Source organism: Alexandromys fortis, unplaced genomic scaffold, assembly GCF_014885135.2.
Source record: "Alexandromys fortis isolate MF-2015 unplaced genomic scaffold, M_Fortis_MF-2015_v1.1 scaffold_25, whole genome shotgun sequence".
NCBI classification, from domain to species: domain Eukaryota; kingdom Metazoa; phylum Chordata; class Mammalia; order Rodentia; family Cricetidae; genus Alexandromys; species Alexandromys fortis.
The window spans coordinates 1,248,492-1,265,483 of NW_026067904.1; the positions used below are offsets into that span (position 1 = coordinate 1,248,492).

The 16,992-nt window shown below is 41.1% G+C and overlaps 1 protein-coding gene across 1 annotated transcript in view; it reads right to left on the reverse strand.

Moving 5' to 3' along the window:
- The window catches only part of Kdm3b (lysine demethylase 3B), a 59,667-nt gene that overhangs the window by 27,271 nt on the left and 15,404 nt on the right, over positions 1-16,992 (reverse strand). The window contains exons 6-9 of the mRNA XM_050134832.1: positions 14,264-14,338; positions 9,341-9,940; positions 4,149-5,397; positions 3,147-3,363 (exon numbers count right to left, since the gene is read on the reverse strand). Coding sequence (XP_049990789.1) covers positions 3,147-3,363; positions 4,149-5,397; positions 9,341-9,940; positions 14,264-14,338 — 2,141 coding nt within the window. The remainder of the gene's footprint in view (positions 1-3,146; positions 3,364-4,148; positions 5,398-9,340; positions 9,941-14,263; positions 14,339-16,992) is intronic.

The window sequence follows — 16,992 nt, forward strand, 5'->3', positions numbered from 1 at the left end:
AAAAAAAAAAAAAAAAAAAAAAAAAAAAACAGAGGCCAGAAAAGGCATTGGATCCCCTGGGATTGGGGTTACAGATAGTTGTGAGCTATCATGTATGTGCTAAGAATCAAACATGGGTCCTCTAGTAAGAGCAGTCAGTGCTCTTAACCACTGAGTTATCTCTCCAACTACCCCGCCCCCTTTTTGGCGGGGTAAATGTAAAAGCAAGATGAGAAAAGGTTTCTACAGGTTTAGCTAACATATATGTTAAATGCCTAAGTAAGTTTGCAATCAACTGATTTCAATCTCTTTGCGTGTAACCACCACAGACAGAGGGCAAGCTACATGTGGTCTTTGCTAGAAGACCACTTACTAAATCTCCATTCTTTAAAAAGCTTCAATGAGGCCAGGCAGTGATTTAATACCAGCACTCTGGAGGCAGAGGCAGGCGGATCTCAGTGAGTTCAAGGACAGCCTGGTCTACAAAGGGAGTTCCAGGACAGCCAGGACTGTTACACAGAGAAAACCCTGTCTTGAAAAACAACCAAACCAAACTAAACAGAAAACCCAAAAACAAAACAAAACAAAACAAAAAAAAAAAAAAGCCAACCAACCAACCAAAAAACTCCCATTAGAGTTGTCATGAGTTTTCCCATCCATCTGTTCCAGACCCACATCCATGGCACTAAATGTAAATAGAGAAAAGCAGGGACCACTCCATCATCACACTTAGACCTTAGATGGGCTCCTTAGTGCCCAGCAGTCATAGCTGTTCACTGATGCACTCCTCTCCCTTACCTCTCATCATACAGAAACCAGAGAACAATGTCTGTTTGTTCCTCTCACCACCTTGCTGCCAGAGCTTCCTGCAAACAAACCCAAGTTCTTCATCTGATAAGCCATTTGAAATAAATTCTCAATCAAGGTCAGTATTTCTAAGTATATCCTATCCTTTTCTCCAACTCAGTAGAATTTCTCTACTAATCCTTTCTCTCTTTCGAGACAGGGCCTCATGTAGTTCAGGCTCATCTCAAATATACTACATAATCAATGCAAGCTTCAAACTCTTGATTTTCTTACCTCTGCCTCCACAGTGTTGGGATTACAAACATGTATCAACAGATCTTCAAGCACTTACCAGCATAAAAGCCAAGGCTCCTGGCACAGTCCTTTAAAATATGGACCCATCAGTTTTAGCTTAGTTAGAAGAGTGCCTACCTAACTTGCAGAAGGTCCTGGGTTCATCAGCACCAATAAAAGGATGGTGTGACATATCTCTATCCCTAGCACTTAGGAGGCAGAGGCAGCAACATCAGAGCTTCAGTTCATCCTCACCTTCACAGGGAGTTCAAGACTATCCCGGGGCACATGATAACCAATCTCAAAACAAACAAGCAACAAACAAAATATGGACCCAGCATGAGTTCTCCCTTTGCTCATCCTAGTCTATCCTCCTCCCTAGTTCTACCAGCAACGGTGCAACCTCCAGAATGAACTTGCTTTCACATTGTCTCTCACGCTAGAATGGTGGTGTACATCTTTTTCTTGAGACAGGGTTTCTCTGTAAAGTCCTGGTTGTCCTGGAACCCATTCTGTAGACTAGGCTGGCCTTGAACTCAGTGCTGGTATTAAAGGTGCACCATTCCAGCCTGGCTCACAAAGAGTTCAGGACCAGTCAGGACTCATAGTAAGATCCTGTCTCAAACAAACAAACAAGTCTCTCCAGCCTCCCCCAAAATATCAACTATCTTTTCACATTGGTTTTAGTACTCAGACGACAGACTTCTTTTTGTACATATAACATATTTTTAAAGATTTATTTTCTCCAGACGGTGGTGGAGCATGACTTTAATCCCAACACTTGTGAGGCAGAGGCAGAAAGATCTCTGAGTTCAAGACCAGCCTGGTCCATACAGCAAGTTCCAGGACAGTTAGGGCTACACAAAGAAAAACCCTACCTTGAAAAAGACAAAGTAATTATTTTTATTTTATATGCATTGGTGTTTTGCCTGGATGTATTGGGGGAGTATTGAATCCTCTGGAACTTGAGTTACAGACAACTGTGAGCTGCTATGTGGGTTCTGGGAATTACACCTGGGTCCTCCGGAAGAGCAGCCTGGACCTTAACCACTAAGCCCCCTCTTCAGGTCAAGATTTATTTTCACTTTAAGTTTAAGCATATGTGTGTGTGTGCAGGCCCCTGCAGTTGGAGGTAGAGCTATGAGGCGCCTCACAAGGGTGTTGGGAACTAAAAAGAGCTAAAGAGCCACTGTTCTAGCCCCTGGACATGTTTTGTTTTTGAACTTTTTCCTCTTGTCCAAACCACAAGAACTGAAATTTTGTGTTTTCTTGGCTTCTGAATGCACAGGGGGATAAAATGGTTGACACAATAATGGCCCAATAAGCAGGGCGGTGGTGGAGCACGCCTTTAATCCCAGCAGAGGATTAGGAGGCAGAGGTAGGTGGATCTCTGTGAGTTCGAGGCCAGCCTGGTCTACAGAGCTAGTTCCAGGACAGGCTCCAAAGCCACAGAGAAACCCTTTCTCTAAAAACAAAACAAAACAAAAAAAAAGACCCAATAAATATTTGCCAAATAAAGGAATTCAGGCCAGACCAATAAACAATCTGGATTTCTTTGCTTGATCTTAGTCAAAAAAGGCTAAGAAATGGATTTCTTTACTCAGTAAGTAGAGATTCTTAGTCTAGTGTGGTGGCAGACAGGATGTAATTCCAGCACTTGGATGGCTGAGGGCAGAGTGATTCCACTAGTTCAAGGCCACACTGACACCTCAAGTAAGACCATGTCCCCAAACCAATCCAAAAGAAAAAACAAAGGACAAAAAAAAGGCCTCACACTATCTCCTAATCTCACACCCACCTCTCAGGTTACTCTAGCACTAAAGAAGGAGAGGCGGTCAGGCGGACCTGTAATATAAACTGAGTCCTGCCGGTTTGAGAATAAGTCAGGGACTAGCACAGGGCTACAGCTGTTCCCCTTCCATTCTCTAAGGGCAACATCACGTCATTTCTAATGCAACAGAGCCTCAACACAGACTCCAAGGACAAAGGTTAAGGAAAGAGAAAGATGGAAAGACACCTTTGTGGCTCCTGAGGAAGAGAGGGTGGGAGTCATTCAAAACTAATGAAAACTGGGAATTCAGTCAGACAAAGGAGCCTGGTACCTCCGGAAGTGGAAGAAGCGGCAGGCTACAGTGGAGTCATCTTGCTCCTGTTCCTTGAACTTGCGATACCTCTCCAGGCGGCACTCCCGACACTTGTGCAGGTGGGGTGCCACGTTGATGCAGGAGCCGTCCTGCAGGAAGGGCTCTCCAGACTGCTTCAGCTTCTTCACTTTGCTCACGTCTTTCAGCACTGACTGGCCGACTGCAAGGAAGGAGGAAAGACGTTCATAGAGGTGTAAATAGGGTCCAATGACAAGATCCTCTTAGAGACAAGACAAATATCTTGACCTGAGCTATTTCACTTTGTATTCTTTAGGAATATAACCAGAAAGAGTGCAGGAAGCAAAAAGGCCTCAGTTGGGAATTAAGCCATGGAGAATTTGTATCAAGTAACTCAGAGAAGTGAGAACACTGGTCTAGGGGTGAAAAACCCCACAGGGAAAGAGGAGACAGCCACTACCTGAAGCTGGTTCTTCAGGATTCAGCTGTATCTTGGGCTCCCAGAGTCTGTCAGTCCCCGAAGGAAAGAGCTGCTTTTATTACTAGACTCTCAGCAATATCCTGTTGTAGTGACTGGCCTCTGGTAGGTGTTAAATGTCTTAAAGGAGGAACAAACTGAGGCTGTGAATCTTTTTGCTTCATCAAACCTACAAAGGATTTCTATGAGAACAGTGACTATCTTTTCGGATCTCCCTGAAGTAAATTTAAAGCTGGTCTAAAGTGAAGTCAAACGGAATGGGATATACACAGAAACTTAGTTCCTCATTAAAAACAACAACAACAAAAAAGACTGACAAGATCAAGAATTTTGTGCCCAGAAAATCCTTATAGTAACAACACGAAAATAATGCTGCCCTGAACCAGGTTTGGCAAGAGGACTCTGTCAAGCCCTTTTGGCTTTGTAATACTATGAGATTAAGAACGTTCCATCACATCATTTGATATTAGTGTTAGAGCAAAGCCCAGCTATGGTCCCAGCAGGATCACCTTTCAAGGGAGCAGTCCGAGGCCGGCCCTTTGAGGCCTGCTTCCCTTTGCCCTTGCCCAGCAGCAGCTCAGCACTGCGCTCCCCGTTGGGACCTAGCTTCCCCATCAGGTGCTCTGGAATCCCCTTCAGGCCACTCTTGGCCTGCAGCTGCTCCTCCGAATCGCTAAGATCGGACAGGTCACTGTTGGTGCTGGAGTCGGAGTCCTGTCTGCAAGCCAAGCTTCGTTCATCCAATGAGAACCTTCTTACGGCTTCAAAAGGAGCTTTGTTCTCCTGTGAAAACTCTGCTGGGGAGGACAGAAAGCTGCTTGAGTGCCTGCCAAAGACGTTACTGAAGGTTTTGAGAAGAGGATTGTCCTGCTGGCCAGGCCCCACAGTTGGCCTCTCTTCTGTGGGGCTGGAGGAGAGAGTAGGCATCTCAATGGGTTGGGTGAGGCTGCTGGTGGGTGAGCTGGAACGGCCATTCCCCATGGCAGAGAGGCTTGGGCCCCCAGTGCTGAGAGCTGAGCCCAGAACACCAGACACCAGCTTTGAGGAGTCAGTTGTAATAAAGAGGGTTTTTTTCTTTGCTAAGGATGCAGAATCTGCAGAGGCATGAGACTCGGGCCAGCTGGGTGTTGCCTTTGAGGTGACAGTGTTGGCAGAGGAAGAGCTACCTGATGCCTGAGACGCAAAGCTGCTGAAAGGGCTGTGTTCGACTTTCTCCACAAACGCCAGGAAGGGGTTAGAAGGCTCTTCGCGGGATAGTTTGGGGGGCTGTAAAAATAGATTTTCATGACTCTCTGGGGTGCGGGTGTTTAAGAGACTCCGTGGGAAGGCTGGAGTAAGGGTGGGCATAGACTCTGCAGGCACTTTTCGGTCCACAGAGCCGCCAGTCTTGGGACCTGGCTTAGCATCTGTCCCAAGAGAAGATCTGCCTTTACACAGGCCTGCGCTCAGGCTCTCAAGGCTTTGTTTGAATGAGTCCCTGCTAGAGGAATCATCAGCCATACTCTCTGAAACCGTGGTGAAGTAGTTACTGCTGGGTAAATTTTGGGACATGCATTGAAAAAACAAGTTCTTGGAGAGATCCGAGTCCTTCTGAGACTCTGGTGCAGAGCTAGAGCTGAAAGAGAAGCCCAAAGGCTTGTTTTCTGTTGCTAAAACTCCATTGGACTGGCTCCTTCCACTTCCAAAAGTCAATGGTTGTGACAAACTTGACAGAGACACTCCAAATCCAGAAGAGGCCAGACTAGAATTTCTTGAATTCTGGAAGGAAAATTTTAGTTTTAGTTAGTGATGTTGGCTACAACCTACTGATCTTTCTTTCTCAGAGCTATCACTAAAGCAACATTTCTGTAAGCCAATCAACTTCTCTCTTAGATTTCATGAATCTGTTCTTATAACTGGATTTCACCAGTACTGGTAGGGAGGAAACGGTCCACAGTATAGAAGTCATCTTTACTTTAGCAAGGTGAGCCAGAGATGGCATGATGTCATCCAATCTGCTACCCAACTGGTCATTATCTAGCTGAAAGGCAGTACCAGTACGATGCTAAGATGCTAGGTGTATGAATCTTAGTATATACTATAGTTGGAAAGAAACTCCATTAAGGAGCTGGAGGAAAGAAAGGGTTCCTGAACAGTCAATTCTCACTTTGTTATGTAACTAAAGACCTTTGTAACATCAATCTACTTCCTAAATGCCTCAAACTCCCTATATCTTCCAGAATGACCTTTAACTTTTGCTCTTTCTGCCTCTACTTACCAAATGCTGAGGATACAGGATAAGTGTGTGTCAACATGCCTGCTTTGAGGTAGTGGGGACTGAACCCAGGATTTTGTGTATGCTAGGCAAGCACTTTACCAATAAGCTATATAGCCCTCAATAGTTTTATTTACTTAAGCTATTGTAAAGAGCCCACATTACAACTCCCTTTATTTATACAACTCTTTTTTATTAAAGAAAAGAACTTTATGAATTTGAAATTTCATAAAATGGATCTTTTTGGAAATCAGCCACCTACTTATAGGTTCATGTCAACTTGATGAATTTTTTTTGAGATGTGGTCTATGTAGCCTTGAACTCAGACCTCCCGCTTTGCCTGCCTTTCTAGTGCTGGTATTTGATATGTGCACCACATGCTCTGCTCACGTCAACTGAAACTGAATAGATGCTTCGACTAACACTAATTTACATGAGGCAATTTACTGAGACCTTTTGCAATAATTAGGTTCTAATAAGACTCCCAAAATGAAAATGTGTACATTGAAATATATGCTAAATACAAACATTTAGGATAACAATGAAAGAAATATTTCGACACTTCTTCCTTTACTTTGAAAATGCTTAACTTACATATGTGAATGGCTGTAGGACACTTTCATGTGCATTAGGCACCTAGACCTAACATACATAAACAGACATATTCATAGGAGCCCTTTCTTATTATTGGTTTAATTCTGTAATACTTAGATCCTAGCACCTCACTTGAAAATCATGTACTATTAAAAAAAGAATGATATACCTAAAAATTCACTTTATTGTATCTGTTTGGAGTGAGAAAAATCTTGGAAACTAGTAATGGTTCCAGCTTTATAACACTGTGAGTGTACTAAACACCACAGAACTATACATTTTAATGATTATAATGGTAAATTTTTTTTTAGAGTGGCAAAGAAGCCTAAAATACTGGCAGCTTAGCTCCAGCTGATATTTGCTACCAAGACTGTTTTGGGACATTTTAGAGTTAAGTTCGCTTTCTTCCCACTAACCACACAAGTACTAACACACCCTACATTCATGAAAGAGAACAAGGCTGACAGTACTGAAGCTCTCCAGCTGTTTTACGAGCTGCATCTGGCCAGAAGCCCGATACCTGCAAGACTCTAAGGAACTCTAAGTAGCTCATACTTCATTACTAAAGCAAATAGCACATGGGCGATAGTAATTTGGTTGCTCTTTCCTTCAAATTCCAAATCCTTTTCTTTTCTTTTTTTCTTTTTTTGGTTTTTTCATGACCGGGTTTCTTTGTAGCCTGTCCTGGAACTAGCTCTTGAACTCACAGAGATCTGCCTGCCTCTGCTGGGATTAAAGGCGTGCGCCACCACTGCACGGCCCAAATCCTTTTCTTATAAGAAAGGGATGAAAACTAGTGCAACTCAGTTTTTAGAAGAAATTTCTTGGTGGCTATTCTGTTTCTGTATTTCAGATCAAATATGTAATGGAAACATTTATGGCTATACTTTGATTTTAAAAGGCAGGCTGAAACATTAATAAAATGCTTGATAGTCCAGAAATTTCTCCAAGGTATTTTAATTTTTTGTGAGGTGGGATGAGGAGTAGGGATGACTAGGGACTGAAACTACTAGAATTGTGAGCACATCAGGCAAGTGTTCTACCAATGAACCATATCCCGAACTCTCCAACCCATTGAACCTACATTACTTACATTTATTCAGCTTTTCAACTTCAAGAATAAAAACATATTATAGCACATAAAATTTGTTTTGTTTTATAAACCATTTACACTCATACTAACTTTGATGCAGTGTTGATTTTAAACACTGAGGCACTACACCGACTTATCTGCACTAGAAATCCACGTAAGAGCTGCTTGTTCTTTTGCTAACACTGGCTAATTAACAAGACAACCATAAACAGCACTACATTTACAGGTCTTGTCTTCTGTCTGAACTTTTCATCTCCCTCCCTATCCCTGAACACTAAAGCTTTGAAACACTGCACTTGCTAGGACAGGGAAGAAAAATGAAATCAGTAAGCCATAGGTTTTGTTGTGGCTGTTTTGTAGTGTTAGAAACCTGGCCCTTACAAAGAATAATCAAGAGCTCTGCCACTGAGCTACACCCTCAACCAAATGCCATTCTTATCTGGCATTCCTATACTTGAAATGATTCCATTTTATTTAGTAGGGGAGCTCCTCCAAATAAGGATTTTTCTTTTTAGAAAGGGTTGTAAGTAGCCCAGATTGGCCTCAAACTCTTTAAGTAGCTGAGAATAAACTTGAACTTTCTGCCCTTCTTGCTTCCTCCAGAGTGCTGTGACTATAGGTACTCATAAACCTCCACGCCTGTTTTTCATATATAATATACAGTATTTAGCACACAGTAGTTTCCCATATAAAGTTTTTTGTTTGGGTTTTCTTTTACTTTTGTAACAAAGTTTTATATTGCCCAGGCTAACTGCCTTAAACTCCTGGTTCAAATGAACCCCTTAGCCTTAGTTTCATTAGTGACAGAGACTACAGCATATCCAACTTTTATTTTATTTATTTTATTTCTTTTTTTAAGACACATTTTTATGTCTGAGTGTTTTGCCTGCATGTATGTCAGTGTACCACATCCATTCTGTGGGTCCTGGGGACCGAAGCCAGGTCCTCTGCAAGAACAGCCAGTACTCTCAACTGCTGAGCCATTTCTCTAGTTCCCAACTTTTATATTTTTTTCTTTTATATTTTTTAAAAGTCAAGGATTTTATATTCTAGTATGAGTTAACAGCCTGCTTGAAAGAAAAATGCTAACACCATAAATTATACTTTGGTGACCAAATTTAGTCAAAGACCATATAAAACTAATTTTTATATTGTCCATTTTAGCTTATATTGATATAATTGATTATATATACATATATATAAAACACATAGTAAAGTGGATACCACTGTGACTAAAGCCATCAGATTTTACAGTAGTGCTCTTTAAGAGGATAAGATTAACAAGACAAAAATTTATGGCCATATCAAATAACAGCAAGCAGGCTGCCCACAAGAAAAAATATCACAGAAATGAAGAACTGAAAACAGCGTAACGGCAGCATGGACACACACACCCTTCATTATGGTGTTCACTATCATCAACACTGGAATTCATGAACTTTGCCTCTCAGAGTCCTAGTAAAGGCTCAGCTGCTATGTGAACTCAACAGATAACTGAAAGAAAAAGATTCCCACAAATGATCTTTTCCACATCTCATTCAATTGAATTGTCTTCTGGTTTCTAATTGTCTTCTGGTGACTTTTAAGAGCTGATAAAGTTATTTAAAAAATACATATTTGCCAAATAAGCAGAGTACAATTTAAGTCCATATCAGAAATCTTCCTTCCTTGGGGCGTTAGAGATGCTTTTCAATGTATTAGCAATGAAGGAGGGTGGAAGAGTTAATGCAAGTCTGCCAAGTCTGCCCTGAAGCACTCACCTCTCCTGAGGCCTGCGACCAGCTGCCTTTCTGTTTTTCCGGCCCAGTCCCTGATGCAAGGCCAGTGTCTGAGATCCTCACCGTAGTTGGGGTGGAGCTGGTGGTGGTGACTACAGCTGCTGAAGCCACCATGCCCTGGCTAACTTGTTCCAGTGTTTTTCCTGCCTCTTTGTTTTCAGCTCCACCTACCTCTGGGGCCATAGGTGTCTGACCTGTGGCTGAAGAATATGGAGTGAATGGTACAGGTATGTCCCCACCTACAGGTTCATCCTGCACCACCAGAGTCCTGCCGTTTTCTTTGGTGTAAGTGGCAAAGCGAATGTTGCGGTTAATCTGGGGAACAAATGTAGACGGTGGCTGCTTGGCTCTTTGCTCCAGCCCTGGCTCTCCACTGGCATTACCTCCTTTCCAGGGCCCTCGGCTTGCCTCACCTCCATCACTCCCATTACTGTCTACTTCACCCCTGTCTCCTTTTAATTTCTTTGTAGCAGGGTCACACCCAGAGTCCGAAGCACTTTTCCTCCTCCGGCCATCTCTCCCCTCTATGCTCTCTCTCTTCTTCTTTCCTTTGGAAGATTTTACTGCTTTTATGGTACCCCCCTACAAAACAAAATTCAAAAAAGGTTTATTGTAAGGGATCTTTCATTCTGTGAAAACCATTAGCCATTAGTGCGTTCCCATCCCTAAAAGCAGATAAAGAAGGCACAGTCCTGATGCCAGCTCTAAACATTCAGAAAATTCCAGTCCTCTGGTGGCTCACTTTATAGATACACACATTCAAGATAGTAGTTACTAGAGGTTAACTTCCTTGGCAAAAGCTTGCAGGTAAAATATACTACTTCACAGAGATTTTTTTTTTTTTGAGCATTTCAACAATTTGTGGAATTTCTGCTACAAGCCCAATTGTCAGAGCTAGGTTAGGAGCATTATTTGCCCAATAATGAAATAATGTTTGCACATTTATCTCCCTGGGTTTTTTAATTTTCATGTATGTGTATGTATGTGTCATGTGTCTTCCATGTGTGTACTCAGAGGCCAGAGGTGGAAGTAGGATCCCCTGGGGCTGGTGTTACAGGCAGTTTTAAACTGCCTGATATGGGTTCTAGATGCTAAATACCAGCTCTCTAAAGAGCAGCCGCCAGTACTTTTAACTGCTGAATCACCTCTTTAGAATCCCTTCAAAAAAAATTTCAGCCAGGTGGTGGTGGCACAGGCCTTTAATCCCCCAGCACCAAGGAGGCAGAGGCAGGTGGAAAAACAGAGCTGTTACATACAGAAACCCTGCCTCATGCCCCTGCCCTGCCAAAAAAACAAATGGTCAGGATGGTGGTAGTGGTGGTGGCTGGAGAAATTACACAGGTGGTTAAGAGCACTAGCTGCTCGTCTAGAGGACTTGGAGTTGACTCCCAGGACCCACATGAAAGCTTTCAACCACCTGTGTAATTTCACTTCCAAAGAATCTGAGGAACTCTGACATTTGAGGGCACCAGGCATGCTCAGAAGATGCACAGGCATACATACAGGCAAAAACACCCATACACATAAAATGAATACTTTTTTTAAAAAAGTTAAAAAATATATTTATGTTTTTGGATTTATTTTGAAAGGGTGAGCTTACATGTCACACTGACATGTCTGAGCCTCAGACTCAGAGCTTCTGCTTCTGCCCCACCAGCGTTGGGATTACATGTGCACCTATTCTGTTTTTGATAGGCTTGCATTTCAAATACTGAAATATAAAAACTCCACTATTTAGAAATAACTCAGCCCAAAATATGTGAATCCTAAGCAAAGGAAAAGTAAACCTGACATTTTGAACTACACACAGACACTGTTAGACTCCACTGATTTCCAGACCTTTCTCCAAACCTTTAGTCAGGGAACTGGGAAAAAAAAAAAAAAAACAGAGCAAACCGCAAATCTTTTTTTTTTCCAAGTATCTCACACTACCAATCTTGTGACGTCTTTGAGGACAGATACCTAAGATGATGGGGATTAGAAGGGACAGTTCTCATCCTTTCCTGAGAAGCAGGTTTTAGGCTGGTTCAGAAGCACTGAAGAGTATAGAGGGGTAATAAGCTAGTTCTGTGTAGCAGTGAATATTTACCATTTAATAAATCTGCCCCACTACCCTCAATACTTATAGAGTCATATCTTTACTGGGATCACTATATCTGGTATGTCAATTTCTTTGTTTTTTTTTGTGACAGGGTTTCTCTGTGTAGCTTTGGAGCCTGTCCAGGAACTTGCTCTGTAGACCAGGCTGGCCTTGAATTTACCTACCTTTCCCTCCCACTTGCTGTGATTGAAGGCCTGTACTACCACCAACTTTGTAAAAGCTTTAAATTTTCGTTGGAGCTGGGTGGAGTGGTGCATGCCTTTAGTTCCAGTAGAGGCAGGCAAAGCTCTGAGTTTGAGGTCACCCTGCTCTAGACAGTGAGTTACAGGATAGTCACAGCTATATAGAAAAACCTGGTCTTTTAAAATTTTTTTTTCTTCTTGCCAATTTATGTATTTTTTACTTTCTTTTTTTTTTTGCTGCCTTCATTTTTCTCCCTTAATTTTCTTATAAAATTCATTTTTCAAAAGATTGATTTATTTTATGTATGTATGTATGCCTGAGTGTATGTACATAGGCCATGTGCATACACATGCCTTTGGAGGCCAGAAGGGGGCATCTGATGCCTGGAACTAAAGTTATAGGAGATTATGGGACAGCAGGTCAATGCTGGAACTGAGCCTAGGAACTTTACAACCTGTAAGCCACATTTCCAGTATCTCCTGTAAAATTCAAAAACCAAACCAAAAACCACAAGATTTACTTTCATTTCTCCATACTTCTGGCACTATTACCCAAGTTTCCAGAGATAATTAACAGGTCTGAATAAATAATAACATGCTCACTATGACTAAGTATCTATCATATTTCTGGTAATATTATCTAAGTTTCCCATACTTTTATTCAAGAATTGAAAGCACTTTGTTGAGCATAGTTTTTATTTCATCCTCATTTAAAACTACCCATTTGGCAAGTTTTCAGTCTAACAGCAGAAGCATATTTACTGAGATAGTTCATTTATTCATCCTCACACTTAACATAGATGAGGGGATTGATCGTGGAGGTCTAAAAGGTTATTATAAAGCTTAGAACAGTGTCGATAATAATTGTATTTTGTTAGTAAAGAATATAGTCATACCATGACAAAGCCAAAAAGGAAAGAGCCAATATCTTCAGCTAAAAAACACAGATTCAGTTTCTAACTCATGGCCAAACTGCAGCCCTGGCTCAGAGCAGTCTCCACCTGTCTCTAAAGAACCAGCGTGGGTCCTATTATGCTGAGTTGCTCAGATGTGAGCAGAGAGCATAGGGAGTGAGACCTATGCAGGCTCTCCAGCTTTATCTAACCAACTGAGCAGTACCATTTATATATTAATAAGTACTTAAGCAAACAAATGAAACACAAAGAAACAAAAGTAGAGATCAATACATCATCAAAATAAGAGGTATTTGCAGCCATGCACATACAGTAAGGGCTTATCCTATTTATGATAATGTAACTAAAGAGCTATTAAGGGGGCTGGAGAGATGGCTCAGAGGGTAAGAGCACTGGCTGCTCTTCCAGAGGTCCTGAGTTCAATTCCCAGCAACCACATGGTGGCTCACAACCATCTGTAATGAGACCTGGTGACTTCCTTGCCAGCAGTACATTGGATGCTTAATAAATAAATAAATCTTTAAAAAAAAAAGAGCTATTAAATTTAATCTGGTTCTTTCCTTTCCTTCTGTTCTTATTTCAACAAGGACTGCACAGCAGTGCATGGTGGCACACACCTTTAGGCCCAACACTTGAGAGGAGAGCAGGTGGATCTCCAGGCCAGCCCAGTCTACACAGTGAGTACCAGACATACACAGATCCTATCTCAACAGGAAAAGGACCGCATACTTGTCAAAAAAGAATGAAAGAGGAACATTTACAGAGGTATTAGTACTTTAAAGACTATGAATGTGGACATTTGTTTTGTCTTTTGAGACAGGGCCTCAATTAGACCAGGCTGGCCTTGAACTCCTGATAGTCTTGCTTTACCATCAATGTGCTGGAATTCATTGTCAGGTATGGCTGGCTCAGGCAGATTTTTTTTTTTTTTTTTTTGGTTTTTCAAGGCAGGGTTTCTCTATGGTTTTGGAACTAGCTCTTGTAGACCAGGCTGGTCTTGAACTCACAGAGATCCGCCTGCCTCTGCCTCAGGCAGATTTTTAACATAGCTTTGTTATTTATTATAATTTTTAATGAACCAAAGGTTGGCATTATGTATGGAACACTGAACTAGGCATTTGTTTAATTTGAATTCACTACAAAATATAGAATTTCAGTCTACCTTGGAGCTCACTGGGACCTGATTTAGGGGTAGGAAGGATACAGCTTTTCCTTTATATCCTATTATTAGGTAAGTCATTATTATTGCTATTGTTTACTGCAGTTTTAACTATCTATTAACTTGACCTAGGAGAATATAAGAAGAAAGAGGCCATGAATTTTACAACGGGGACATTGCTTTAATTAAAAGGGTTTGCTCAAGCCGGGCGGTGGTGGCGCACACCTTTAATCCCAGTACTCGGGAGGCAGAGGCAGGCAGATCTCTGGGAGTTGGAAGCCAGCCTGGTCTACAAGAGCTAGTTCCAGGACAGGCACCAAAGCTACAGAGAAACCCTGTCTCGAAAAACCAAAAAAAAAAAAAAAAGGGTTTGCTCAAACTAGGTCTTTTTCCTAAGGCTGTTCTCTCTTAACTAGACAAATCAGGAAGAAATCAAAAAAGAATAGCCAGAGCCAAGCAACTCAAGGGAATCCATGGAAAATATGTATTCAAGGGATCCACATAGCAGAGTAACGCAAACTTACAAATCTACTTAGACTATTACTGTACCTCACTCTGTGGTGTTGAATTGTCCATCAGCATCACATGGATAAGTCTGGGGTCTACTGACTTCATCTCACCAGTCTATAGAGCAGGAAAGCAGAACCCATCAAAAAAGAGAAAAGAGAGTTAATACCTTGACAACCAAAATGTAATATACATTTTCATCAACAATATAGGTATCTATTTAATTTTACTTCCCTACAAAAGTAAACTTCCTAAGAAGTTTTCCTAGTAACAGTATTGTAAATAACATCTAGAATATGGTAAGGATTGATATATTAAGCTAACAAATTAAAGAACTGAGCGAGTTCAAGATCTAAGTATGTCTTTGATGTAATAATGTCTATGATCAAATATTGTCTTAGCATATTCATTTAAATTTCTGTATCTAAGCCAACAATCATTAAAAGAGGCACTCAACTATTAAAGAAAAAAATAAAACCTGTAGGAATGGGGACAATGTGATAAAGTACAAGTTTAATCTATTTCTAGCAATTAGACACAAAGGAATTTATTTTCTTTTTTTCTTTCTTTTTTAAAAGATTTATTTATTTATTTATTTATTTATTTATTTATTTAGTACACAGTGTTCAGCCTCCATGTATGCCTGCAGGCCAGAAGAGGGCACTAGATCTCATTACAGATGGTTGTGGTTGCTGGGAATTGAACTTAGGACCTCAGGAAGGGCAGTCAGTACCTCTGTACCATCCAGCCCCAGTTTTTTTTTTAAAGGATTTTTTAAATTTATTTATTATGTATATAATATTCTATCTGTGTGTATGCCTCTAAGTCAGAAGAGGGCACCAGACCTCATTACAGATGGTTGTGAGCCACCATGTAGTTGCCGGGAATTGAACTCAGGACCTTTGGAAGAGCAGGCAATGTCCTTAACCGCTGAGCCATCTCTCCAGCCCCGTTTTTTTGAGACAGGGTTTCTCTGTAGCTTTAGAGCATGTCCTGGAACTAGCTCTAGTAGACCAGGCTGGCCTCGAACTCAGAGATCTGCCTGTCTCTGCCTCCCAAGTGCTGGGATTAAAGGTGTGCGCCAGGAGCGCCCAGCTAGGAATGTATTTAACAGACTTATTTTTAATTACAAGTTATGTATGTGTGTTTGTACATGAGTACAAATGGTCAGAAGAGAGTATGGGAACCCTTTTAAGTGGAGTTATAGGCAGCTATGAGAGGGTGCTAGGCAACAAACTCAGGCCCAGGCGCTCTTTACTGCTGAACCACCTTTCCATACTTTCATGAAGGGTTCAATCTAATAAATAAAAATGTGTGAAATCATGTATAAGTGTGCTAATTGAGCCAATACCTGTGTTAGTAAAAATACCGTGCCTGATTTCAAAGTCCCCCAATTTAAAATTATTTAGTTATGATATATCCACATATATATTCTGTTTGTTGTTTTTTTCGAGACATGGTTTCTCTGTAGCTTTGGGGCCTGTCCTCTTGTAGACCAGACTGGCCTCGAACTCACTGAGATCTGCCTGCCTCTGTCTCCTGAGTGCTGGGATTCAGGGCATGCACCATCACTGCCCGTAGACTAAACATATATTTTAAAGGATGAGTCAAATACATATATATGTGTGTGTGTGTATGTGTGTGTGTAGCATGCATATACAATTATATCCAAAAGATGAATTGTGCCTATGTACCATATTATATCAATCACTAAAGTATAAACTTCATATATCTAAAAACATATTATAGATACATACTTAGAAAATATTAGAAAGAATATGGAAAACACCACACTAGTGGCACCACTGTGGGAGTAATAAATAGTTTCTTAGAGGAAGAGGCAGTTTTCATTATGTACTTTACATGTATGTATATAATCTGAACGTTTTTTAAGAATCGTCTTTAGTGGGGACTAGAGAAACAGGACAGCTTTAGAGCAGAGGACCTGGGTTGGCATCACGTTTGCCCAGTGCCCACATGGTAAATCATTAACTGTGTGGAACAATGTAAGGAAATCCCACTTTCTTCAGACCTCTGTGGGCACACTATGCATATAGCACATATACTCACACACACCTATGCATATAAACAAAAAACTAACTTTATTATTACAACAAGTTTTTTTCTGTTTGCTGCAAAATTCAAGCTTGACTGTGCTTTAACCCGTTTCTGGAACTTGACATGTTCTCCCACACTATGGAGTTTGACTCATACTTTGATGTACTGTGATAACACCTTTGAATATATCCTGATAAGATATTCTGCCAAATAATTTTGAAATGTTTAACTAAGTCTCTATACAAGCAAAATTCTTCTGGAAATCCTGCAAACCTTATCCTGAAGCCTTGAAGTTTGGGGGCTATTTAAATCTAACCTTCTTCTATGTTCAATGCTATTTTCTCAAACTCCAGTTGAGGGAGACAGCCCTGTCTGACAGAAAATAAAGCCTGTGTAATTTGACCAAAGAATTTCAGTAATGGTCTTTCCTCTTCTTCCATGGGATTAAGGCTTCCAGAGTGCTAGAACTAACACGTAAATACAGCCACACCCAGTTTACAAGAACAGTCAGAGACTCCCATGCTATGAAGTCAGCAGGCTTATTTATTTATTGGTTTTTCAAAACAGGATTTCTCGGGGCTGGAGAGATGGCTCAGAGGTTAAGAGCATTGCCTGTTCTTCCAAAGGTCCTGAGTTCAATTCCCAGCAACCACATGGTGGCTCGCAACCATCTGTAAAGAGGTCTGGTGCCCTCTTCTGGCCTGCAGACATAC